Source organism: Marmota monax, unplaced genomic scaffold (assembly GCF_021218885.2).
Source record: "Marmota monax isolate L192 unplaced genomic scaffold, Marmota_monax_Labrador192_F-V1.1 WCK01_AAM20220418_F8-fsc00264, whole genome shotgun sequence".
NCBI lineage: Eukaryota > Metazoa > Chordata > Mammalia > Rodentia > Sciuridae > Marmota > Marmota monax.
In genome coordinates, this window is record NW_026693143.1 from 951755 (window position 1) to 978314 (window position 26560).

General features: G+C 37.6%; 1 protein-coding gene across 3 annotated transcripts in view; it reads right to left on the minus strand.

Annotated features, from left to right (window-relative positions):
- Cdk6 (cyclin dependent kinase 6) overlaps window positions 1-26560 on the minus strand; it is a 217155-nt gene that overhangs the window by 103108 nt on the left and 87487 nt on the right. For all 3 annotated transcript variants that reach the window (XM_058582886.1, XM_058582887.1, XM_058582885.1), the window contains exon 4: window positions 10200-10367. In XM_058582886.1, the coding sequence (XP_058438869.1) occupies window positions 10200-10367 (168 nt within the window). The remainder of the gene's footprint in view (window positions 1-10199; window positions 10368-26560) is intronic.

Genomic DNA, 26560 nt, shown 5'->3' on the forward strand with positions numbered 1-26560 from the left:
GGAATGGCAAGGGAGGTTAGCCACTGTTGCATCTGCACTCTTCCTTTGTCTCCCAAGCCTGCTGGCTTCCCACAGTGGCCATGCTGCATGGCTGCTGTCACTGTTCCCTCCTATAAGCTGGTCTTGTCTTTCCAGGAAAAAAAAAATCTGCTGTTTCTCACTAACTGTAGTCTTCCACTTGGCAAAAACGGGGTTTTCCACTCAGGTAAAGAAACTGTCACGAATGTATACGAAGACCTTCATCCTGGGAATCTGGTTTACATTCTTGATAGTAACTTTTTCTATCCTTTACAAAAGTTTCAGTTGTATTTTTTTTCTAATCTGCTTTTTCTAAACTAGTAAAAGCTAGTTTTCTGGAACTAGGTTACAGACAGACTTTGGCGCATTTAACAAGGTCAGACTGTTTATTCTTGACAGAATTCTTTCCCACTGTAAAAAGGTACTTTTAAATGCCACATTCCAAAACCAGTGCCAGTAAGCCACTGAAGCATATTTTCCCACAAGAACTGATACCATGCACGGTCCCTACCTCACTGAAATCACCCAGCGTTACATAAGGTGCGGAGAGTTTTTAATGCCACCATGAAATCTATCAACCGAAGTATATCAGCCAAGGACTCAGAAAACACTTTCACACATTTCAAAGCACCGTTAACCTTTAAGAAGTAATTAATCAACATAAAAATGAGAAAGAGAGAGGGAAGGAGGGTTTTTAGAAATTAAGACAGCAAAGGAAACTAAAAATTTGGAACTTTATATTAGTATCCAAACCTAGAAATCATACGGTTTTTTATTCCTTATTTTGGGGTTTTTATGGTTGAGCTGTTAAATTTACAGCCCCATTTTTAGATTCTGCCAAGCCTTCAAAATAAATATATGAGCAGCACTAAAGTAAATTCTCCTACGCTTTCCCCTTCTTTCATTTGGATGTTTCCCTGAGACTTGAAGGTAGATTATTCCTGCACAGCCAACTGTCAAGTTTAACATTCACATTTATGAGGGATTTAAAAATCATCACTATCCTTTCAGATGCCGGGTGCAACAAGATCACTCACCCTGAGTTTCAATCCCCAGAGAAAAGAAAAGCCAAAAGCAGGCATAATAGAAGGAAGGGCTCAGTGGCCCAAAGACTATCATTTAAAAACAAATTTGGAAAAGTAGCAATCAAATCAATAAAATTAGACAGAAAATATAGCACTACAAAATAATCATTTAGAAGTTTGACCTCACTTTTTGGAGAGACCTGTACAGATGATCAGAAACACATGCCCAATCTTCTCAAGGACCCAAGTGGACTAAATAAAATACCCAAAGGAAACTACAATGCAGGTACTTTCAATCCTTTCCTGAGACACTATGGTTCTTCCAGAGATGCCAAGAAACCCTAATTTTTAAATAGAGGATATCATTTGGAAAATAACGAACACAAGTTTGGGAGGTGGAGGGAGGTTTGTGGTCTTGAATAAGGAAGGATGAAGCACAGGAGCGATCATCCGAAGGTTAGAAATGGCTGCCCAGACACACGTTCAAAGAGTAACTGTTACTCCCTTGGAGCTCAAGTTATTATCAGGCAGTGACGCAGGAGACTGGGAAGATTAGCTGAAAGCTGTGTCTAAAACAAATGAAAAAAAACCCCAAACCTTTCAGATCTTATAAATGATGATACAATGACATAAACAGTAACACAGAAAATGCAGAAGTGGAAAATCATCCAGATTCATTTTTTGAAAGCAGGTTGTTGCGAGACAGACTCAAAGACAGTAAGACATTTGATGGTGTCACGTGATGAGCAATCGGTGTGTATGTGCTTGGGCGTGGTCTTTGGACAGATGTGATGGAAAGTTAGAAAAAGAGGTTGGGGCTGGACTGCCAAAAAAAAAAAAAAAAAAAAGAAAGGAAGAAAAGAAATTCTGTATGCTCATGCTGTAGAGTTTGGAATTTTTTCTTTGGGTGCTGGAGAATGATGAGGATTCACTCACCGCTCTTTCTCAAGTACTTACAATATGCGAGGAAGGCACCACGGGAACCAGCAAAATAGTGTAAAATTTAGATTGACTGTAAAAAAATGGGTATGTCCAACGTTATGGAATTTCAATGACGAAACTTATACTATGAGATCACTGAAGTCCAAGAAAAATGAAGATATGGCACCTTCTCCTTCCTTACAAGGCAGAAGTGACAGCTGTAAAACACAAGAAGCTCCCACATCCAAAGAATTAAAGAGGACACAAAAATCCAAGCTAAGGATTCCAAGGACTATGCCTCCCTAGCTTGAGCAAATTAAGGAGATGGGATTATCTGCTTAACTGAAGTTCTTCAGAGTTGCTCAGGACTCAGCACAGAAGGTGCATTTCCATTAAGAACCTTAATGGTAACAACGTTTTGTCATCTTAACGGATCCTTGAGAAACCTTTGCTTATTAAAGAAAACCTCTCTAAAGCATTTAGACAAGACCAAATGGTCTTTACATTTAAATTTAAAATTGATCTTTACACCTAAATTTGGCCTCAGGAGGCTGAGATTTAAATGACATCACAGGAAGTGTGAAAGGTAGGATATAAAAATCCAGGTGACAACCAGACCCTCTCTACAGCACGCCTTGATAGGACGTGCAGAACGAACACGAATGGAGGAAGAGAGGAATGTCCAGTCCTCTCTGAGGAAAATGTCCTCCAGGCAGTAGCATTAAACTGCTTTCGTCCAGAACTAATTCGCAACAGTGACCACTTATGAAGGAGCTAGATTTAGGTGAGTCAAATGAATGGCTATCTTTTATAAACAAGGAGGGCAGTCATTGGATTCACCTCCCAAGTACAGCTGGTGGAGTCAGATGCCCACACGTACACACGGACCCACAGCAGCCCTCTGTACGGTATGGAATTCATCCTCCTTCTACATGGGAACAAGTCTCACAGTGGTCACCAATGTTTGCCTTCCCTGTGGCGGCAGAGTTAACCTATCAGATGGTAACTCAAAATGTGTTTTATTACCACTGAGAATGTGCAACGGAGGATCTGGATGGGTTCGTGTGTTTGTTTTGGCTCCGGCATTTTCCACGTACCCAGCCCTGGGAATCCTGGAGAAAACGTGTCCTGTTCCCAGCTCTGTGTGCTGCCCCCATTGTGTTCCATTTCCCTCACTGGTGAAAGTGAAAACGAAACCGGCACAAACACTCCATTGTTAACTATGAAATATGTACTGGCAACTGGAAGTTTTAACAAAACAGACCTGGTTGTGTCACGGCAAGATGTTAGCGGGGAGGGAGTTACAGGAGCCTTTCCTGCTTCCGAGGTGTGTCCTGCACTTTCGCTGAGGTGCTGGGGCGACAGGGCTTGGGTTTTTTCCATTATACTCATGTAATGCTCATGGTTTGATTTATTCAGTATGCACTGGCAGCGTCTGGAGGCTTCTGTGGGAGCAACTCGGCTGCCCAAGCCCAGGCCCAAACCCTGCCAGGTCTCCATAGTAAATACAACATGCACGAAGAGGAAACAAGCATCAACAATTTATTTTCCCCTGAAAAGATGACATTGTTCTCCAGTCTCTGGTTCTGCTTTACTCTGTCACCTGGCAGTGCTCTATGATGAGCTATTCCAAATCCACACATAGAAAACAGGTATGGACTGTGTTTTGTGCACATCCGTGGGGCCCACATCCAGAAGGTTCGGAAAGGAGGGTGCTGGAGACCTCCCTGAGCATTCCACATTCTGTCATGGGTATGCAGAAAAGGTTTCCCTGACCTCGGCCTCTGAAGGCTCCTGAGTCACATGGCCTCACAGAACCTTATTCTGTGAAACTTCATTGAGCTCACCTGTTTCTAACTATACACTCTCCCATGTGATGATTTTATTCAGATCTATCATTTTGCTTCTATGCTCTTGAGAGCAAAGACTTGTCCATTTTTGTTCACCATCCTCTCTCAGGTTCTCCATTATAAGGAAAGTGATCAGTGATAATTGTTGACTGAAAGCCAGCACTCTATTTCCTTAATTTTCTCCCCTGGGCTTATAGGAAAGCTTTTTTGTCTAAATCCAAAAAGTCCCTTTAGTGTTTACTAAATGCTACCAACACTAAGATAAGTTAGAGTAAAAAACTATCCATTTTCAGAGGCCTAAGAGGGGATATTAGTATCAAATTTTGTAATACTTGTGGTATTAAATAAATTAATGACCTTAAATAAAGCAATCTTTAAAATCTTGCCAGTTCCATTAAAAAAAAAACAAATAATTTTTCTACTCTATGTAGTTGTCTAACAGTCTCAACAGGTTTATTATTTATGTACTGTCTTTTGTTCATTTCTACAGAGGAAAGATGTTTTCAGGACATGAATGACTTTTTAAAAAGGAAAGATGATGTGGGAAAAGTTATAAGATATAAAAGAAAAATTTAAAAGACATAAAAGAAAAAGTTATAAGATATAAAAGAAAAAGTTTAAAGATATAAAAGAAAAATTATATCCCTTTGGAGAAGAGGGATATAATTCACTGAGAATTTATTAAGTCACTAACAAGACAGGAGAACATTCCCACTCTTTCATTATGGTACAAAGTGAAACTTTCCTCCTAACTAGGTGTTAGGCACAAACTTTTAAAAGACAAATGCTAACTTAGTGATTAGCACTGAATGATTGCATAAAGGTCCTAAAAAGATCCTGGAAATTCATGGTTAACATTTGTTATTCCAGAGAAGAAATTGATTAAGGCAGGCCAATCCTGGAATTCATCTCAGAAGGTAAAGTTAGATGAAGTACCAGAAGAGGGAGCTTATATTAGGATGTAGACTTCTTTCTATCCACATATAGCTTTATGGTGACTATTTTAGGGAGTGACTGGTCCTTAGTGCTTAGAGTACTGGCAATCACATCTGGGTATAAAAACATCTAAAAGTCTCTTGTTAAATGAGTACAGCACATGCACACTGTCATGATGATGCAGTTGGGTGACTGTAAGGACATGAACACACAGAAGTGAACTGAGAGAATGCTTGATTTTTTTTCCCAAAACAACAATGTATATACAAAATATTCGGGTACACAAGTATGTCCAAAGTTTTATTTTGAATTCTACATTAAAAAAAGAAAACTGGGAGGCACTAGTTCATGCCTCAATGTTCCCCACTGTGTCAAAATGTGGACCCAGTTAGCTCTTTTTTAATTACAATTTTAATAAGACAAAAAATTAATTTAAAAAACAAACTCTTGAACATTCTTGGAACCTCTAGATACCCTTATAGAACCTGAGAATTCCACAGAACACTTTGAAATTCTTTGAGGTACTACAGCCTTTGGTAGGAAGAAAAGGGAAGTGGGGATCATGGGTGAGAGCTGAAATGTAAACAATAGAGTTTTCCCATCTCTTTATAATCTATCTGGCAAATTCAGGTTTAATCTGGTTTGAGTCTCCATTTCCTACTTCCAAAAAGAAATGGTAAAGAGTTCCTAAAACACCAATCCAGTGGCAACAGGATCACCTTGAATACTGTATAGTTAGGTTTAGGGGAAAAAAAATGAAGATTTTTGCATCATAATCAGAGATTGCTTCCTCCCTGAGTTACTGGTCACAGGCTTCATGATGATCAGAGACTTCAGCGGACCTGCTGGTGATGTCCCTGGCTTTGCTCTGAGACACTTTCTGACAGACCAGGACATACTCTCATGTAGGACTAAAACTGCTGGCTGAGTCATTGGTCTTGATTTATACTGAAAGACAAAAAAATGTGCTGGCACCATATACTACCATGGGAAGTACTTGGAAATGTTGACTTTAGAATGACTTTAAACATAATTTTAGCAAGTCTTAATAGTCATTCTATTGAATATGTGTATATTCTCCAAACACATTTGCTACAGATATTATATAAGCATATGAGTCACGTTTCTTGCATATCACTTCAGTGCAACTGGAATAACCTCCCTGAAACCAGTTCTTTTTGGTTTTCTGCAAATCTATTGGTTCACAGAAGTTCATTTTTCAGGGATTCAGGGAAACTTTTTTGACAAAAATAATGTACATCGGGTGCAGATATAATGGGCTCCACTTCTCCTCACACTTCTGGCTTTCTCTTGAACCACAAGGGACCTCACAGGTGTGCATCAGACACTCCAGTCCACCTGTCCAGGCTATGCCCATATGCATGCAAATACCTGTCCCTAGGCTTAGCGCCAACATACAAGTGGCAAAATCTGCTATTAGGGGGAAGGATGAGCCCATGAAGTCCCATGTTGTCAGGGATTTTCAATGTCCTGGGGGTGGGATGGAGGTCTTGGCCATGTCTCCTTGCACACTAGGTTCTGTGCCCCATGAAGGGAGACATGGCTGGAGCAGGTTAGAACAGGCTCCTCTAGAGCATGAGACTCAAGCCAGGGGTCCCTCCTGCCTAGGTCCAAGGCATACACTGCAGCCACCCAAATTTTAATCCTTCAGCCTTTTAAAAATAGTATAAATCTTTATTCTATATAGGTACAAGTACATGTGTGACTATATACTCAGCAGCAAGAATCTAATATCCCCTAAAGACACCCGAGTGTCTTACTAGAGACAGCCCGGTACAGTTAGGATCTAAAGGGCACGTAACCCTAGAGATTAGCCCTCAACTTATTAGGTGGTTACAAGCAAAGTCATTTGGCCTATGTTATATACCAACGACAGCTAAAACTATAGTCCAGACTCATAATGCTTGTCCTAAGTTAATTTCTACCCAAAAGGCCTATGTACTGAGTATGAACAACAGAAACATTTCATTAAAATATTAAATATTAAAAATCAGAGTATAGATAGTGTTACACCCCAAGACAGCTGAAAAGCTCACCTGTCTAGAACAGCTAATTTCTCAATTAATTCAGAAAATATGTTTCTTCTTGAATGTTGGCAGAAAGCATAGTTCAGATATTATAAAGCAGCAGTTCCAGTTCTATCATGTGAGACTTTAAAATGAAATAAATACTGCTAGCTGCCCCTGTAAAGATCTAGGATGTATGTGAGAACATTCTGAAACTTTTAGAAAGACTGTAGGGATGCAAGCTATTGTCAATGGTCCACATAGAAATCCCATGTATTATATAAATATACATATATTAATGAAGTTAGTTAGCTTAATAACTAAATAGAAAAAAATTTGTCTAATAATGCACTCATTCTTTCATTTGGAGAATACTAATTATCTGTGAAGAATATTAAACCTCTTCTAAAGTTAACACCAAAATACAGTGGGTTACATTGTCAACTTCTAGTGGAATTATAGCAATGCCATATTTCTGAATCTCTATAGCTTTCTGTTCAGGATTGAAGGTAAATTCATACAGGAAATTCTTTAATGAGCCAGCAGAGAGGATTACCATAATCATAAGGCACAAACTATGAACTTGGGTTCAAATCATTCCTACACTCCTAACATGAAACTGAGCTACAGCATACAGCTTTCCTGACTTTGAACAGATACTTGTCAATGAATTAATCAGGACTAAGGTACAGAGTGTACTCAAGACATTTTTAAGGTATTTGCTCTAGCAAATCCTTTGGCTTAGTATCACTGGGTAGCTATTTAGGAATATTGAGACTTTAAATGTATAGGTAATTTCTTCCCTATTTTTATTACAACTTAGCTACTTATATCTATATGTTGGCATTTGTCAGTTTATTCATTAAAAATATTTCCTGAAAACCTATCAAAATAAACAAGGCTGAATAAGACACAGCATTTACTTTCAAGGAACTTGCAGCCTGATAAATAAAATCCTGAAATAACTACAAACAAGTTAGAAAGTGGTATCATGAAAGACATTAGTAAGATGTTACTCTAGTGATAGGGCTCTATTTTTGGAGGGATACCAGAAAAGGACACGTGATCAATCTTTGAAAGATAAGTAATATATTAGCATTTCTCACGGCTGTAAAAAGTCAGTTTCAAATCAGTTAACTTTTAATCCCTTTAACATTCCACAAATTAAGTTGATTCCCAGGTTCCATATGACATAATCTACTAAAAATGTGCATTTTCAGGAAGTGGAGTGTAGTCTCTTCTAGAGATACTAAAAATACACACCAGCTCAGTTTGAAAAACTGTGATTCTAAGTTTTTATATGTTACTAAGTGTAGGCAAATCAAAGCATCACTATATTAAATGGATTTTTCCTTTTCATACAAAAAATATTAAACAGGAAAATTCTAAATGCAGCAGCTTACAGAAATGTACCTTTTATTACTGCCATTAAATTCCGTCTATCACTCTTTCAAATCAAGTCTCTCCCAGCTGCTAACATCTTTGACTAATGCCACCACACGAATATACAGTACACCATACAGACTAGATACAGAAAAAAACATGTTTTATGCTTGCCTTTCCTGTTTTCTCTGAATATAAAACATTTTGTCTGCATTTTCCTGTTTAAACATACCAACTTCCAGCATGAATGGAATGTTAATTGATGTTACACATGAGTTAGGCCATCATTCCTCAAATTTAACAAGCAAAAAAAAAAAAAAAAAAAAAAAATCAAAATAAAACCAACTGGGTTTCCTGCTTTTACTTATGGTTATCAGTGCCCACTTGGGGGGATTAAAATCGTGTCCGGCTTAGTTACAGCTCATCCTTCCCTCAATTAATGTACCCAAGGAGACCAGTTCCTTCATCTGCTCCCCTATTACTGCCCTGATCACAAAGTCTATTCAAGTTTCTCCCCAGGGCCCCAAAACAACATGTGCAATAATTTCCTAGGGAAGCCCAAAGCCTACCTCACCCTTCCCACTGGGGAAACACACAGACTCCGCCCTTTCTGGTCCGATTTTGTAAGAACAGAAGAGCTTACTTGGCCCTGCCCAAAGCGGAGACCTAGCCTTTTAACAACAGCTGTTGTTTTATCTTCTCAAAAGTATTGGTGTATGCTGGGCAAAGAGGAAAGAAGCAGGATTTATCTTTTAACAACTGCAACATACTTCAAGGAATCCTCTGGAGAAATCCTGATGCCCAGTCAAAGTACTTAATGCTGGGAATGTAAGGAGTTCTACACGGAAGGTTGTAGTATTCATATTTTGAGTGGGGGGAAAGGGTAGGTGGAGTATACTTCTGCAAGTTGGAATTTTTCTTAAGGCAAGTTACCTGTCTCAGAGAATTTCCAACTTCTCTTATATTTCTACTTCTTACATTTCACTCATATTTCTACTTCTCAGCTGAAGAATTACTGGAATTCGAGGGAACATTTTGTTGTTGTTGTTGTGGAGAATGCTAGCTTCCTTGAAGAATATAAACTAAATGCCAGAAGCAGTCATCCCCCCACCCTGCCCCAGGTCACTGTGATGACCAAAGATGCCACCATATATTTCTCTCAACAGTGCCCCCCATCCAGGGCAGTGCTGCCCCTGATTTGAGAACCTTTTCGCACACAACTCCAAAATAAATTGCAAGGCAAGGGGACATTCCCTGGCTTTTCTATCTATGTATGAATTCACTATATATAAAACAAATCTTTCAAAGAAAAGGGTTATTAATACTCACTTCCAGGCTGTTCTTTTTGTAGTTTGGGTACAGAATTTCAAAAAATTCATCTCAGAAACAATGAACTACAAGGAGGAATAGAAACTAATCAAAGTCACTACTATGCTTTTGCACCTCAGTGAGTGAGACAAAGAACAGGATATTATAATTGCCGTTTTTTTGCCAAAATAGACCTTTGGTTCACTCTTTCTATTCTGGCTTAGAGCTGGCAGGGTGGGGCTACTTGTTCAAGGATCATCCATGTTCAATGTCAATTTCTTTCTTCTTCACAGTCAGTATCCTCAGCTTCAGAAGTGTTTTAACATACCTGGGTTGGTACTCCTGCTGCTTCTCAAGACAGGACGCTGTAGATAGGTCAACATTCCTCCCACTCTTTTTTTCCTGACCCTGAGCTCATCATGACGTAGCTCTGAAAACAGTGGTTATGGCAAAAAGTGTTTGGAAACTTGTAACTGATTCCTTTCTAGTGGTTAAGATGCAACAGGCTGTTTCTGCAATGGGTCCTGCCACAATACACCCAACCCAGATGTCTCTGTGGCTGTAAACAGAATGCTTTCCTCTTATCCACTGCTATCCAGAAGATTGCAAAGACATTTTGGGAAGTAGTAAAGACCACAGGAAGCAGTAACATTAGGAGCATGGAAGAGGGGCACTTTGTTATTTGAAGCAGGAAAGATAATTCAACGAAAAGACAGTATTCTCTTACTCACCACTGAGGTAAGGGCCATCTGAAAACTATAAATGCGGGCAAGGCCAAAGTCAGCCAGTTTTATTTGTCCACTGCTGGTCACCAGAATGTTCTGTGGTTTTAGATCACGGTGCACTACTCGGTGAGAGTGAAGAAAGTCCAGACCTCGGAGAAGCTGAAACATCATATCCTAAATAAAACCAAAACACAACATCAATAAATGCTCAAAACAGAAATTCAACACGTGCCACATGTGACACTAAATCCTCAGCATTCTGTTAAGCCCTATGGCACAAAGCAGATGTTTGATAAATATTAATTGAATGAATGAATTTATCTCCCTATCTCTCCATTTTCCCATTCTCGAGAACACCATAAAATTTTTCTCTCAACCTGTACTTCATTAATGAAAGGACAATTTAAAATAGCTTTCAATGGCACAGGAAATATTTTGGAAGGGTATATACCAAACTGGTTAATTCTGGGGAGGACAAGTCAGAGGTGGCAAGAAGAGGATGTAAGTCCCTTCACACACTTTTATATTGTTTAATATGTTATTTCAACATTTAAAATCTGGTTAATATTAATAATATTGTTAAGGGTGATTATCATTTTAAATACCTAATACTAAGCAGTCATTATGGGTCAAGCACTATTCTAAGCACCTTTCATTCAGTAATCCATTTAATCCACATCACAATGTTGAGGTAAATATCTTATCACCCATTTTACAGGTCAAGAAACTATACACAGAAGTAGGCTGAGTAACTAGCCCAAAGTAACAATACTAGCAAGAGACAGAGTCTTCATTCAAACTGGAGTCCAGAAAAACTGGATACAAATCTTCACTGCACTCCTTTATCAGATTGATGCATGAATAAGAATGTAAAGTGAAACAAGCCATTTAACCTTTCTGAGTCTCAGTGTTTCCATCTATAAAATGGAAAAGTAACAAAACCTACTTCATAGGGTCAATGTTTATAAAGCACTTAGCACAACAGTAAACATTCAATAAACGACTGTTATTATCTGTTATTATTGCTGGCATTATTAACCAGCATGGAGCAGAGGAACATTTGGAAAAATCAACCAAAATCAAAATTTTGCCAGGTGCAGTGGCACACGCCTGTAATCCCAGTGGCTTCGGAGGCTGAGACAGGAGGATCACAAGTTCAAAGCCAGCGTCAGCAAAAGTGAAGCGCTAAGCAACTCAGTGAGACCCTGTCTTTAAATAAAATACAAAATAGGGTTGAGGACGTGGTTCAGTGCTGGAGTGCCCCTGAGTTCAATCACTGGTACTCTGCCACCGCAATTTTTTTTTTTTAAATTTTAGGTCCAAAAAACAAGATATAAGATGTAAAACTCAGAAACAGTGTCTTAAAGTAGGAACTTAAGACATTGACCAGATTATCATAACCCTCTCAAATCTGGATTTAGTGGCTTATGCCTTCTCCACCTGCCAAACACTGTGAGAATAGTGCACACAGGGAAGATAAAGCTATTTTGTTAATACAAAGAGTAGAAAAATGACTAAACAGCATCCCGGACTTCAGAGGAGTCCAGGAGCTATGAGGTTGCCCTGTTCATCAGTTGGGTCACTAAATCCTTGCATCAAAAAGGGGTTATGGGTTATGGGATTCCACTTCTGGTTCTTCCTCTAGAATTCAAAGTTCTGTCTTTTTATCATATCTTGTTTAAAACCAAAGCCTTAGTTTTCCCATCTATCAAATGGAGAAAGTGGCATTTACTTTTTGTAATAGTAGGAGGTTTAAATGAAGTAACATATGCAAAGCGGGAGTGCCGCTTCTGGCACATGTTATGTGTTCAACAGATGGTAATTATTAGGATGATCACTACCATGGTAAGCATCCTGTTTCCTCAGGGAGACACACAAACACAGTGCTACAAAGTCAGTATGAGCCAAGCATGCAATGATACAGGTGTGTGGGAATCACATTTGTGATCCCCCTGAATGAATCCTGTGAGTTTGCAGGGGTTGCCTTCTAAGCTTCAAAAGGTGAAGACTCTGGAGAAGGCTGCAATGGCAAAGAGGGTCTTTCAAGACTTGAGAACCACGTACGGTCAAACAACTTGCAATGAGTAAACAGGAGTGTGAAAATGAAGCATAGAATGTTAAAGAAAGTCATCTGCTGTGGTAAATAAGTCTTTATTGGAAACACATGCACACAACTTGTAAGCATTGGATTTTAGAAAGCATGACTAACCTAAAGTAATATCATGCTGGCTCATCATCTTTAGCTTCCTATATGCTAAGAATCACCCATTTAAAAAAGCACAGTGAACAAATCTGCTTGGCACATGATGCAGTTTTCAAACAATTTAAGCATCCAATTAGCAGTGTGAAAGTTAAAAAACTTGGAAGTAATTTATTAAAAGACCCATCTAAATTTACAAAAGCCTGAATTACAGAAAATATAAAAAGTGTATATTGTTTTTGTGTATTTATTAACATAGCACGTTAATAATAAAATTTATAAAATGAACATATACTTGCTTAAAGCAGAAACCTATACATCAAGAGGAAGAAGAAAAGTCACTCAAAATTCCATAGTACTCAGAAACAGAAAAAACTTCACCGTTAAATAACAATTTCTGAGGTTTTTTTCTATTCTGCATTTTAAAAATTACATATGTTGTCATATTTGTATGACTAAATTAAATATATATTTAAATAAAAATGGTTATTCTAAACCCTTTATTTTGTGGCCTTTTAGAAATAACAATTTATTGTGAATATTTTCCTATTTCAATAAAATTCTTCAATGCAGAACTTGTTCATACAATGTGATTTTTAATGGCCACAGAGTTTTCCTGCTTGGGATATGCCAAAATCATTATTATTTGGTTTTAGTTGTGTTACTGTGGCATTTACACTATGGGTTTAGTTATCTTTTGTTTAAAGGCTGGAGTAGATTAAAATAACAAATATGGGTTAAGCAGTATGAGTCCACGTGACTGCACTAACATTGATTCCACATTAATAATACCTAGAGATACAAATTGTTTTTATATATAAGAATTACCATTATGAACTCTGGTCCCAAGCAAGAATATAGGTCCCAATTCCAGAGAATGATATAAATGAATAAACTACATTAAACAAGTAAGAAAAAAACACCTTTGCTTCGAATCACAAGAAGTGTTTTGATCAAACACAACTCAAAGGATTCTCTCCTTAAACTTGTTATCTGTTCTAACATCTCAATTTATGATATCATGAGGCATACTTTAAATTAGCTCTTTGAGATTTTAATCTAAATTAATCTGTCCTATAGAAGACTCAAAATACTTCACAGGAATCCAAGTGATGTAATGCAACGAAACTAGACATGATGCCAATTAAAGCTCTTTTAGTTAAATCCAGTTTTAAAACTTTTCCTTATTATGTTACCTAGCGCAGTTCCGGTACAAAAGGTTTGAACATCTAGTCATACCTATGATAAGTCGTCACCTGGGGCCCTATCTTTCTAAAACACGTGACTCGGAGGCATGTTTCAACAGGACACCATTGTGAAGTCTCACTCTGAGTGACTTTCTAGGTGGGGCTTGGACCTTGGCAACTCTCCCCCGAAGCCCTGGATCTCAGTCTGAGTACTAGAAACCTTTAATGTCACAACTGTTTCTTTTAGGTGTTCTGGAGCGGTAATCCTCTTATTCCTCTAAAACCAAAACAAACAAGCAAACTGAAAATTGACCTTGAGCTCTTCTATGGGAAAAAGAGTCATCAAGAGAGTCTATTTTCCAACACATAACAAAGATTAGTTCCTTGAAGATACTAAGAATACCCAACTTATACCATGTAGTAAATTACAGAAATGTTAGCTTTAAGGTGGACAATTCTGGATATTTTGAATATATCTAGTTAATCTGAGTAACACCTTCAGATCGTCAAAGTTTTAGTTCCAAAAAATGTACCATAACTTCTCTATTAAAAAATTAAAAATAAGACATGCATAGCTTATAGACAAGGATAAACATTATTTTTGTCTCCTTATGACCTATAAACCACACTTTTTTCAAATTTGCTATTGAAGTTTTCACAGAAATAATTTCATAGTGTTTTGTTTGTTTCCTAAGAGGGGTGTAGAGGAGTCTACAGCCTAAAATATATAAAACGGGTTTTTCATACTAAACTGATAACAATGTATTGAATTAAGGAAGAGGCCATGATTATAGAAACATGGTCACCTGAGCCTACACACAGATGATGGTGGTGAAGTCATAAAGAAAACAGAGAGCCACAGACAGCAGTGAGGGCCAGTCCCAGGATCTTTACTTCCCCTCTAATTACCAATACATATATTTGTAATTGTGGTAAAATATACATGACACATGATTTACCATCTTGGACTATTTTAAATTCATGTTTAGCATTAAGTGTATTCACATTGTTGTGCAACCAATTTCCAGAACTTTTTCATTTAGCAAAACTGAAATTCTTATGTCCATTAGACCATGATTTTTCCATTTTTATCTCTATTAGCCCCTGGCAACCACTATTCTACTTTCTGTTTTTCTGAATCGGACTACTCTGTACCACATATATGTGGGACAATACCATATTAGTCTTTTACAGTGGCTCATTTCACTTAGCAAAAAGTCCTCAAGTTTCACCCATGTTTGATGTGTCAGAAATTCCTTTTAAAGGCTGAATAATATTCCAGGTGTGTGTATAATATTTTGTTTATCAATTCATCCATTGATGGACATGAGTTATTTCTACTAAGGACTATTATGAACAGTGTTGCTATGAACATGAGTAATCTCTTTGTAAACTTGTTTCCAATTCTTTTGGAGGGGTGTGTGTGTGTGTGTGTGTACATATCCATAAAATACACACACACACACAAACTCTCAGAAATGGAATTGCTGGATCTAGTCCCAGAATCTTTTAAAACCATAGTTCTCCCATAAAATGTGGTAAAATATTACTACCTATGCAATGAAACACTGAATACCAAAGCCATGTTAAGGTCCCAGAGGGTCAGCCAGGTGGGTTCACACACTCCCTGGAGATTTCACCCACTCCTTTCTCTCAGGGAGCATCTCTGCTGTGGCCACCAATCGAGCTTACTGCAGGTGCACACCTTCCACTGCTTCAAATCAGGACAGGAGGGCTCTACCCCTGATCAATTCACAGTGATAACAATGGCCTTTAAAGGCTGATTTATAAACATAAAATAGGAATAAAGAGGACCTACTTCTTGCTCTGGTAACCATAGGAGTACCCAAAGAATGTTTTACTCAAAGTCACAAAGGGGAAAAAGAAAAAAAACCCCAACATAAATAAAATACCACATTCTGAGGAAGCAGGAGAATTAAAGCAGATTCCCTAACTTTCTGTTCACTTGTAAGATGTACAACTGGTGACTTTAAATCAAGCAGTTAACCAAAGGACCTGGAGAGAAGTGACAAGAATCACACGTGAGATCTGTTCCAAAGCAGAGTGCAGTCAAGCCGTACCACCTTGCCTGTCACTTTGCCACGGGGTATGAGGAGGATGAGGCAGCAAAGTAAGGTGGCATGTCACCCTAGGGCCCCGCAGCAGAAACAAAGGGGCCCTAACCAGAAGTGCTGGCTCCCTATTTTACTACTTCCAGGCGACTGGATAAAAGGATAACATAGGTGGTTGACTTTGTGTACAATTTTTATTAGTCAAATTAAGTATTCTAAAGTGTGAATTTAAAAAATCCATGTGTTATTCATTCTGGGAAGTGATGATAATACTGAGAAGGTAAAGAATCAGTTTCAACTGACTAGAAATTAAAGAATAACAGCTCATTTTCACCATGTTGGTTGCCAGACAGGAAGGACTGGTCCAAACCAATCAAGGTAATCACATTTCCACTTGCTAGGAATTGATCTAGGGACATCCATGAGACAGAGGCCTGTGTGGGCAAGCTGGCTACAGAGTTTCAGGAAGCATTTTCTTCCTTGATAAGAGGAGCACAGTAGAAAGTTCTCTGCTGCACTTCCTCTTACCTCCCAGCCCCAACCCCCGTGTCATACTGAATGCTACTGCTCAAGTGCAAGAGCTTGCAGCTGTAGCAACCATCTTGAAACACAAGAGGAGACATCATCTGCACACACAAGTGGACAGAGTGTAAAAAGAGAAAGAGTATGGGTTTTTTGATGACATTAACAAATAGCTGAATTGACTTTGGGGCTGCCTATCTCCACCCTTATGTTATTTAGACAATAATGTACTAACTTTAAAGTCATTTTTCATGGAGTATTCCATGAAAATTTGTAATTATCAATAAATCTATTTGTAATTGTGGTAAAATATACATGACCCATGATTTACCATTTGCAGTTGAAAATCATTCTAAAAATTTTATTAGACTAAAATTGTATTAACTAAACCTTATTAAAGTCATTACCTTTCATTTACAACCACCATCCCTCACCTCCTGCCCAATAGTACCCATAGCAACATTCTTATCTTGTTGCCAATGATCACTTTCAGATGGTTATATTTTTCTCTTTGAGACCTGTTCCTTCTTCCATTACTGTTCATGTTCTTCCTAACAATACTGACTCTCAACCTCTCATATTTCTCAGGTCCTAGGGCTTATTTTCTCTACCCTACACCCACCATCTTTCTGAAAGCCTTCAAACATACTTCAAAAATATTAGCTCCAGCTAATATTTCAACTTCAGAGAACTTTTGACTTCTTTAACTTAATTCCATTTTTGCCACCTAATACTCATATAAACGGCAACTCGGTTTTACAAATGGAATGCTATTGTCTACAATTTTGTAACTGCCTTTCCACACCACAATGTATACTGAATTCATTTGCATATAGATCTATCTGCAACACAGATCTATTGCTATTGGCAATTGAGATCTATTACTCAACTTTCCATCCTCATGTACTACTTAATTTTTATTTTTATAATAACTTTAGCCAAACGTTTTGAGCATTTATTAAAATTACCCATCAATTTTAAATGCCATTTTATCATGTTTTAAATTACCTGAGTTTGTTTCTGGACATGTACTCTTCTGCCTCTGGTTGGATCTCTTTAGAGTACTTCTCTTAATTATTAAATATTCAGAATATTTTCATGTTTAAGCAGGGCAAATTTTCTCTTTTCATGCCTTATAAAACATTTCAGGATTTCTTTAAAAATCTTTTTTTTTAGTTGTTGACAGACCTTTATTTGTTTATATGTGGTGCTGAGAATCAAACCCAGTTCTTCACACATGCCAGGTAAGTACGCTACCTCTGAGCCCCAGCCCCAGGCCAATTTCAGGATATTCTTCCATGCTTTTTCTCTGGACTGAATTCTAAGTTATTTTATTGAATTCCCGTGCCCTTCAAATACCCCTTTGGTATTTTTGCTAAGTTTTAAAAATTAATAGATACTTTGGGGAGAATAAATACATTCATAATATTGAATCTTTCCTCTTCAGAACATGGTGTGGTTCTTCATTTGTTCAGGGCTTCTTCTGGGTCCCTCAGGAAAGTTATGTGATGTTTTCCATACAATTCCTATACCTCTGAGGTCCCACTAGTGTGGCCCTGGTCCTTATCCTTTTCATGCATACTGTACTGATTGTTTCTCCACCAATCTCATTCCTTCAATCCATCTCTCACATTTCAGATAGCCTGCTCTTTTTAATGTGCTCACCTGACTCCATCAAATCAGGTTCTCCTGCTCAAAGCCCTCAGATAAAATCCACCTACCTCTTGACCCATTTCTCGGTATGTAGTAGATTTCCTCTACTCTTCCCTCACTCACTGCCTTATCTTTGGAGAGTGAGCTCTACTTCAATCACTATTCCTCTAGATCCACTGGCCTCCAGCACACTGCATTAGTGAGTATCAATAAATGTTCAATGGTTTTTCTTAGAAAAGTTAGACCTAAACTAAATGGGAAATGGCCATGAAATTTATAAAGGCTGTTACCTTAAAAAGAACTCACTGACTCCTCCCTTGGAAAAATATTAGTGGCCAATAAAACCTAAAGGTTTGGGGGTATTGTATTTCTCAAAGAATGACCCAAAGGCCTTAACACATGTAAGAAGATGTTTTAATGCCTACTAGGAACACTGCAGCTTAGAATGAAAAGAGTGAAAGTCCTTTCCTTTCTGATGTATCCTGTCTTTTAGAAGCAACTTGCCCAGTCTCAAGAGACATGCATTTTAGCACACTGTAGCACCCGTGCGTAGGGGTGTGACTATAAAAAGACCCATAGCCTCTTAACCCTGGAAGCTGCATTCAAGGGATCACTTTGCCTAAGTCTTCACTTGGGTGCAGAGTTGGACTTTTTGCTCAGTCTTAATTTCATTTCATTACAGCAGTGTTTCACAAAGTATGATCTTTTATTCCAGTGTTACTAAACAAGTTCCGTTTCATCTTAGCTACTAACCACATAACTAAGCCAGTCTCAACTTTTCTGAGTCTCAGTTTTTTTTTAATAAACATCAGGATAAATTTTTCCTTGCTCTGCCATGGGATTATGGAGATAACTGAAACATTTGATTATTTTATACTATATATTTGATTTGTTTTCAAACTGTCAACGAGATTTTCTATTAGATTATAAATTCCTTGAGGAACAGAAATGTAGTATAATCTGTATTTTCTCCTTGAAATCTAACAAAACTCCTTATACAAAAAAAAAAAAATCTGTTGGTTTGACTTGGCAGGCATTAAAATGAAGTATAATGACTTTAGCTCTCAGCTCCACGTATAGGGGTCACAGAACATTCTCCCATTCCCTGAGGTTTTTTTTTTTTTTTTTTTTTTTTTGGTACAAGAGATTGAACCCAGGGGCATTAACCACTGAGCCCCATCCCCATTCCTTTTTATGTTTTGAGACAGGGTCTTGCTAAGTTGCTCAGGGCCTCACCAAGTTGCTGAGGCTGGTTTTGAACTCATGATCCTCTTGCCTCAGCCTCCCAAGGTATGCCCCACCATGCCCAGCACTGAGTCTTTCTTTAGGAAAAAGGCCATGATCATGCATTGTGCCTCACTGATTATTTATTAAAAATTCACTGAATGCTTGTCATGAGGCAGTACAAAAAAGTACAAAAATGTTCCTCTCAGAAATGTATAACCTAGGGGATTGAGGAGAAAGAGAAAGGGACAGGAAAAGGAAAGAACAGTGGAATGAATCTGACCGAATTTTCATATGTGCACACAAGGATGTGGCAGTGGGTTCTGGCAGTTGGTATATCCAACGACACTAATTAAAAAAAAAAAAAAAAGGAAATTGTAAAGGAGAAGAGAGACTGGCGAAGTGAAGGGAGGGAAGCGGGGTGAGGTGTGGGGAGGAAGTGCTGGGGACTGAATGGGAGTGGGTTGGGTTCCATGCTTTTGTGATTATGTCAAGGTGTATCCTGGTGTTGGATCATAACTGAAAAGAATAAATGTAAAACCTGCATGAGATATGTCAATTTCCATTTCTGAGGGCAGAACAATTAAAGCAAAAATCTCTGGATGTAGCCAAAAACTTTGGTTATGAACTGGTGTATACTACTTACAATCTAAGGTAGGTAGGTCACTTGCTACCTTTGTGGGCCTTGGATTCCATGCTTATAAGATGGAATAAGCTCAAAAAAGAGATGTTAGGTGGTAAGATATACTATACCGCATACATTTACATACAATTTTATGTATTATGGTTAAATATAACATTAAGTAAGATATCATGTACTTCAGTAGTTTATGTATTGTAAAGTACATACATAATAATCTGCTATCATCTAATTCAAAAGAACTAAGAAATCTCTTATGTATAAAGCTTTATGTTAGCTTATGTTACCAACATAGAAGCATCTGAAGACAGAGTACCAAGGAGCTCCTATTTTAACAGGGAGAGGAGACATAATTGTCCACCTCCACACTTCAAACAGTACATAGCTAGGACCACAAATGGCACAGGTTCTACAGGTACTGAGTGAGCATGGGGGAAGGAGGAGCATCTAAGCCAATCAGTAAGTGAGCTAGTGTTAGTTTGCCATTGAGACAACACCAGCAGAAGCTTGCAGGAGGGCATGTGCTTAGTTTAGAGACAAGCCATAGCCCTAACAGGCAAGACGCTGGAGAGAGCACACTGCTAAGTGGCACCACACTGCATAGGGCATGTATAGGGAGTTCACAGTATCTTACAGTCCGTGGGTAAGTAATATCCAAGAATGGCATGTTATTATTGATGCTTTGGCACACAGAATGGATGGGGAATAGAGAGGCTATTATTTTACTCTGTACATAAGGTAGTATGGGTGCTAGCTATAATATTAGAAAAACAAAGAAGGGAAAGATAATCAGGAGACAATAGGTTAATATTTGTTGTCATGGGTCAACTATGATAGGCCACCTTTTGAGGGAAATGCTGTATCTCACACTGGGTGATATTGGGCTTGTTACTTAACCTCCCTTTCTCCAGTATCTAGCCCTAAGTTCCTCATCTGTGAAGTGGGGGCAACACTGTCCTGTAGGGTGGTTGTGAGGACTAAAAATAATGAGTGTACCTCCCATGGGTAATGGGCTCAGAACTGGTGCCACTAACTTAAAGAGGCGGCTCTAGTACCCACCATCAGTCATGACATCTGGCAATGCTCCGAGTTCAGATTCACCTAGCTCTCTCTGGTTAGAACAGGACACCCTCCCATCTCCCCTAACGCTTATTATTAAGATCAATGAACCAACTATGTTCATAACAAACACCTACTGGAGGACACAGTTTTTAAAATACTTATTATTTTAATTAAATCAAATATTATATATGACCTATTCTTAAATCTGAAAGTCTAAAAGATTGCTACCATTTCAGATCTGGAAGGATCATGGGAAATCTTGTTAATATTTATTGAACACATTATATGTCTCTTTTTAAAAAAATAACCAACTTTCTATGGTGGCTTTACCTTTTTTTTTTTTTAACCTATCTGGAAAGACTTTTCTATAGAGCCTTCCAACTTCTGAGGTTCCCTCATACTGTCCTTCAAGTGCTTTTATAGAATAATGATATACTATAAGAATGTAATATAAACATTTACTTAATTGACATGTATATTCAGAAGCTGCTACTGAACAGGAGAAATTACTAATGACTATTTTTACGTAATTAACTCTGGCTGCTTTCCCAGCTTAACAAATAAGAACTAGAATTTGTGACACTATTTCCTTATGTTATCCATTAATGCTGAACTGTGTGCATTCCAGTGCAGAGGGGGGAGAGGAGTAAAGGAGGACTGTGAAAAGAACACTTAGCTTCATTTGGTCAAAAAATGGTCTTTACAAGGGTTTTTATTATGGGTCATAAAACACTGCTTACCACAATGTACCTCTTCCTTGAAAAAGAAAAGAAACCCTTGCAGTGGTGAGAAGCTGAAAACAACACACTGAGAGTCCCCGTGCCTTCCTCCCATAAACACATCTATGCATATTATCTGTTTTGGGTAGAGCTGCATGCACAGCTGTTTATGGGGACTCTGAGACGCGGCACTTGAACACTTTTTATTTCATGTTGGTGCAAGACCTGAATGTTGAAGCTGAAGCCTGCTAGGACAGAGGCAGCACATGCATCTCCAGGGAGAGGAGGACCATATGCTTCTCACTAATAACTTTTTCAGTCTACAGGAAGAGGTTCTGGGTGGTCACATCAAGTCAGAAAAAGCATGGAGGCCAAAAAAAGGGGGATCTTTAGGCCAAATGGAACTGAAGAACTAACCACTGAGCCAAAAATGAGACCTGGGTTAACAATGCAATGACAATTTTTTCTTCTTTTTCCACATTTTTATATTGGTGCGTTATAGTTGTACATAATGATGGAATGTTATTATATATTCACACAGGCACAATATAACAATGCATTTTATAAAGAAGAATTTAGCAGGTAACATCCGCATCACAATAGGAATCCCTGCGGGGGGGAGAAGGGCACTGCTGTGGCTAGGAAAATCTTAGTGTTAAGGGGTACAAGCCTCCAGGTACAGACACAGGCATGAATGTACTGGGTATACTGAGGTTTAGGGACACCCTTCCCTAAGATGCAGGGCTCTGTAACTTTTTGAACTGGTTGTTCTCCTAAACATGGCCCTCTTTCCTTCAAATCTGTTCCTGCCTACCTAAAGCTTCCAGTCAACTTTTTGGGTCTTTCTCTTTATGGGCATCAAAGTCATCTTCCACTTCTCCCTACCCTGGGTCTCCAAGGCCTCACCTCAGAAGCCATCTGCCCATTTTACTCCTACAGTCAAGGTAGCTGGGAACCACCCCGCCCACCACCACCCCCATGAAGATGGAGTGGTCATGCATCATGGTCTGATTTCATAGGGGTTTTTAGTTCTGCCTTCTCTGGAACTTTGATAAGCTCCTGTTGTGGTTTGGATGTGAGGTCCCCCAAAAGCTCATGTGTGAGACAATGCAAGAAAGTTCAGAGGAGAAATAATCTGGTTATGAAAGCCTTAACCCAATCAGTGAATCAATCCCCTGATGAGATTAACTGAGTGGTAACTGCAGGCAGGTACCGTGTGGCTAGAGGAGGTGAGTCTCTCGGGGTGTGTCTTTGGGGTATACATTTTGTATCTGCAAGTGACTTCTCTCTCTGCTTTCTTGATCATCATTTGAGCTGCTTCCTTCCACCACACTCTTCTGGCATGATGTTCAGCCTCACCTCAAGCCTCAAGGAATGGAGTCAGATGTCTATGGATTGAGACCTCCAGAACTGTGAATCCTCAAGTAAACTATTCCTCCTCTAAAGTTGGTTCTTGTCAGGTCTTTTAGTCATAGCAGCAAAAAAGCTGACTAAAACAGCTCCCTTTCCTGTTGCCGACAATGACTACCACAAACATTCACTTTGTGTTCCCTGTCCCTTTGCTTTGCCATTATGCCTCTCAAAAGTTAAGTTCTAAATTCTGCCTTTACCCTCATCATTCGTCATCTATGGCTTCAACATTAATGTTGGTCATATTTTGAAATAGCTCAACTCATAATAGCAGCTGGAACTGTTCCAAAGCTCCAGATGTGCAAACTAGTGAAGATGTGCTTCCTGCAGTTTTCCAGAATATTCCACAGCAGTGATAATCTCAATCTATCCCCAAAAAAACATATAATTTTTTTTAGCCGTATCAAAGCCTCTTCTTCAGTCTGTATTTATCTTGTATAACAGTACCACCATCCACCCAAATGATCAATTCAGAAATCTGACAGACATTTAAGGTTCCTTCTCTCTTCCCAACCACATAATTAATCTGCCACCAAAGTCTTGGTCATTACAATTCCCAAATAAAGGCAACCTGCCTTCTCTCCCATCTCCAGTCTGGATCAAGTTGCCAGCATGTCTTGCCTGGATTACTGCAATAATGTTCCAACACATTAGCTCCTGTCTTTAGATTTATGTCTCTTTAATCTATCTTTAATCTTTTTTCCATTATGATGACTAAGTGATGTTTCTTAAATGTAAAGCTGAATCATACAAAAGTCCCCTTCTGCTCACTCTGAGACAAAGGTAAAATTTACATTGCTACCTATGGTACTTTACTGCCTGATCTCTAACAACTTCTGGTTTCACTTTCACTGGTTCCCAACCCTCTTGCTATGTCTAATTGCTATGATGTTAAACATTTTGTCATTATCTGTTGGTCATTTGTAACTTTTTCTTTTGGGATATGTCTGTTTAGTTCATTTGCTCATTTATTAATTAGGGTTTTTTTTGATGGTAATTTTTCTGATTTCTTTATATATTCTGAATGCTAATCCTCAAAAGAGATAATTCTAACATGCACACAAAATAAATTGACAGAGAAATGAGTATGACTTAGAGGGACACAGAACACCCTGATTCTAACATGATAAAAGAAACGTATACATATATATATATGTGTAGCTACATCTGCACCAGGGTAGCCACATCAAATATAGGACACAATTAAGTCTGAATTTCAGATAAACAACAGATAATTTTTAAATTTAAGTTTGTCCCATGCAATATGTAGGATATATTTATGTGAAAATTATTTGTTATTTATCTGAAATTTAACTGAATATTCTCAATATATTTATTAAATTTGTTAAACCTAGTCTGAATACATATAGAAATGTTTGAAAAGATACATATGTAATACACACACGTATACATACATATATGCATATATATATATATATATATATATATATATATATATATATACAGACACAAACATACAGTTAGAGGTTGTTAATTCTAGATATGGGGGTGGGATGGAGAAACAAAAAAGATTTTTGCTTTTTTATGTCACATGCTAAAAGTGGTAGAATTATGGGTAATTTGTTACTTTTGTGTGTGTTCTTTTAAATTTGCCAGTTAAAATTAAACATGTATATTAAAGTCCTTTTGCCAACCATGATTTTTAATTTTGTAGACAGCAAACTTTTTAAAAAATATTTTTTTTAGTTGTTGATGGACCTTTATTTTATTCATTTATTTATATGCGGTGCTGAGAATCGAACCCAGTGCCTCACACATGCAAGGTAAGTGCACTACCACTGAGCCACAACCCCATCCCCACCAACAAACTTTTTAAAATATAAAATTTGTTAGGTCTCTGATAAAGTTTGTGAAATAAGAAAAGTCCTACAAAGACTATTTAAAATACTATTCCATAGAAACAGAAAGCTTTAGAGTTTTCTAAGAAATGAAACATCATTTTCTAAGTTATGGTTAAATAGTATTGGTCTACATCCTCCGCAGATTATAGCTATTTATAAGGATATAAGTACAGGTTTTTTTTTTCTTTCTTTCTTTCTTAACCATTCCTTGATGACATAAATTCCAGGGAAGAACAGTCCCTCTATAAGGTTATTTTTTCCTAATTTATTTTTAAATTTACAACTGAAAATTACATATACTATTGTGCACAATATGATGTTTTGAAACATGTACACATGCTAAATAACATGATGCATGTATTATCTTTTTTTGTGGTGAAAACACTTAAAAGTTATTTTTGGCAATCTACAAGAATACAATACAATAAAATTCATATTTTCAATATTGAAAGTATAATGTTGAAAAAAACCCTAGAGGTGATTCAGAAAAATAATAAAACAATTCATTTTAGAGAAGAGGTAATACTACAAATATGATTGGGTTGTTTTTTAGACTCTTTCTTAACTCTTTCAAATATTTAAGAATGAAAGCAAAATCAATAATGCCCTTTCAGAACAACCCTGAACTTTCTTTAGGCTGAAAATAAAAAGAATGAATATTTACAGGCAAAACAATCAACATAAAAACACTAAGCATCCCCTCTCACAACAAAGATTGAACTTTGTTGTCAAAATGAACCCTACTATTATAATGTACTAATAAAAACATTAAAAACAAGATAGAACTTTATTTTTCCTTGACTACCTCAAGCCCTGCTTCCTCCCTACTTGCTGGAAGAAGCATGCAGTCTTTTCAAATGGGTTCTGAAGCTTTTTTATCTTGTCTCTGAGGCTGTGATCAAGCAAGTTTTTAACTTAGCTTTTTGAGGCATCTCAGACATGATGCTTGCTGATTTGCCCAGAGGTACTTGGTCTGCAAATGCCTGCTTGTCTCTCTTTCCTCCCTCTTTCCTTCTCTACCTTCCAGTCTTTCTTTCTCTCTTTCCTTCCTTTTCTCCCTTCCTTCCCTCTCAACACACACATACATGCCTTCTACATTCATTCACAATGGGCACAAATGAATAAGGTAAAATTGGTTTTCTTATTTACAGTTTATAAATTCTTTTTGACCCCACCTCCCCACCCCCACCCCCCCCGCTTGGTAGGCAAAATATACACTGGAAATTAAAAGTTTTTAGCTATCAGGTGCTTCACTATCTCTCAAATGATTATATATAAATATACGTTTATGTACATATACATATTTATACTATTTTGGGGGGTATCATGTAATGTTTTTATAAATGCATACACTGTGGAATGACTAAGTTAGGCTAAATAATGTAACTATTTTATCGATGCTAAAATAGCTTCTATTTTAAGAGTTATTATTTTAATGTATCAGTAAGAAAAAAAGGATTGTCAATTAAACCATGACACAGCACTTTCTTATCCTTTAAAAGTTTCAATCATATACATTTAAGGGGCTCTTGCAGACTTCTTTAGATTTGGACTTTTATCTCTTATCATTCTTGAATATTTATAAAAATTAAAGTTTAAGTAAAATAATTTGATTAACATAGTCCAAAAATTTCTCTACCCTCAAGAAGCCTGTTGTTTTATCTCTCTGGCAATTAGAGAAATGCAAATCAAAACTACTCTAAGATTTCATCTCACTTCACTTAGAATGGCGGCTATTAAGAATACCAACAACAATAAGTGTTGGCAAGAATATGGGGGAAAAGGCACATTCATACATTGCTGGTGGGACTGCAAA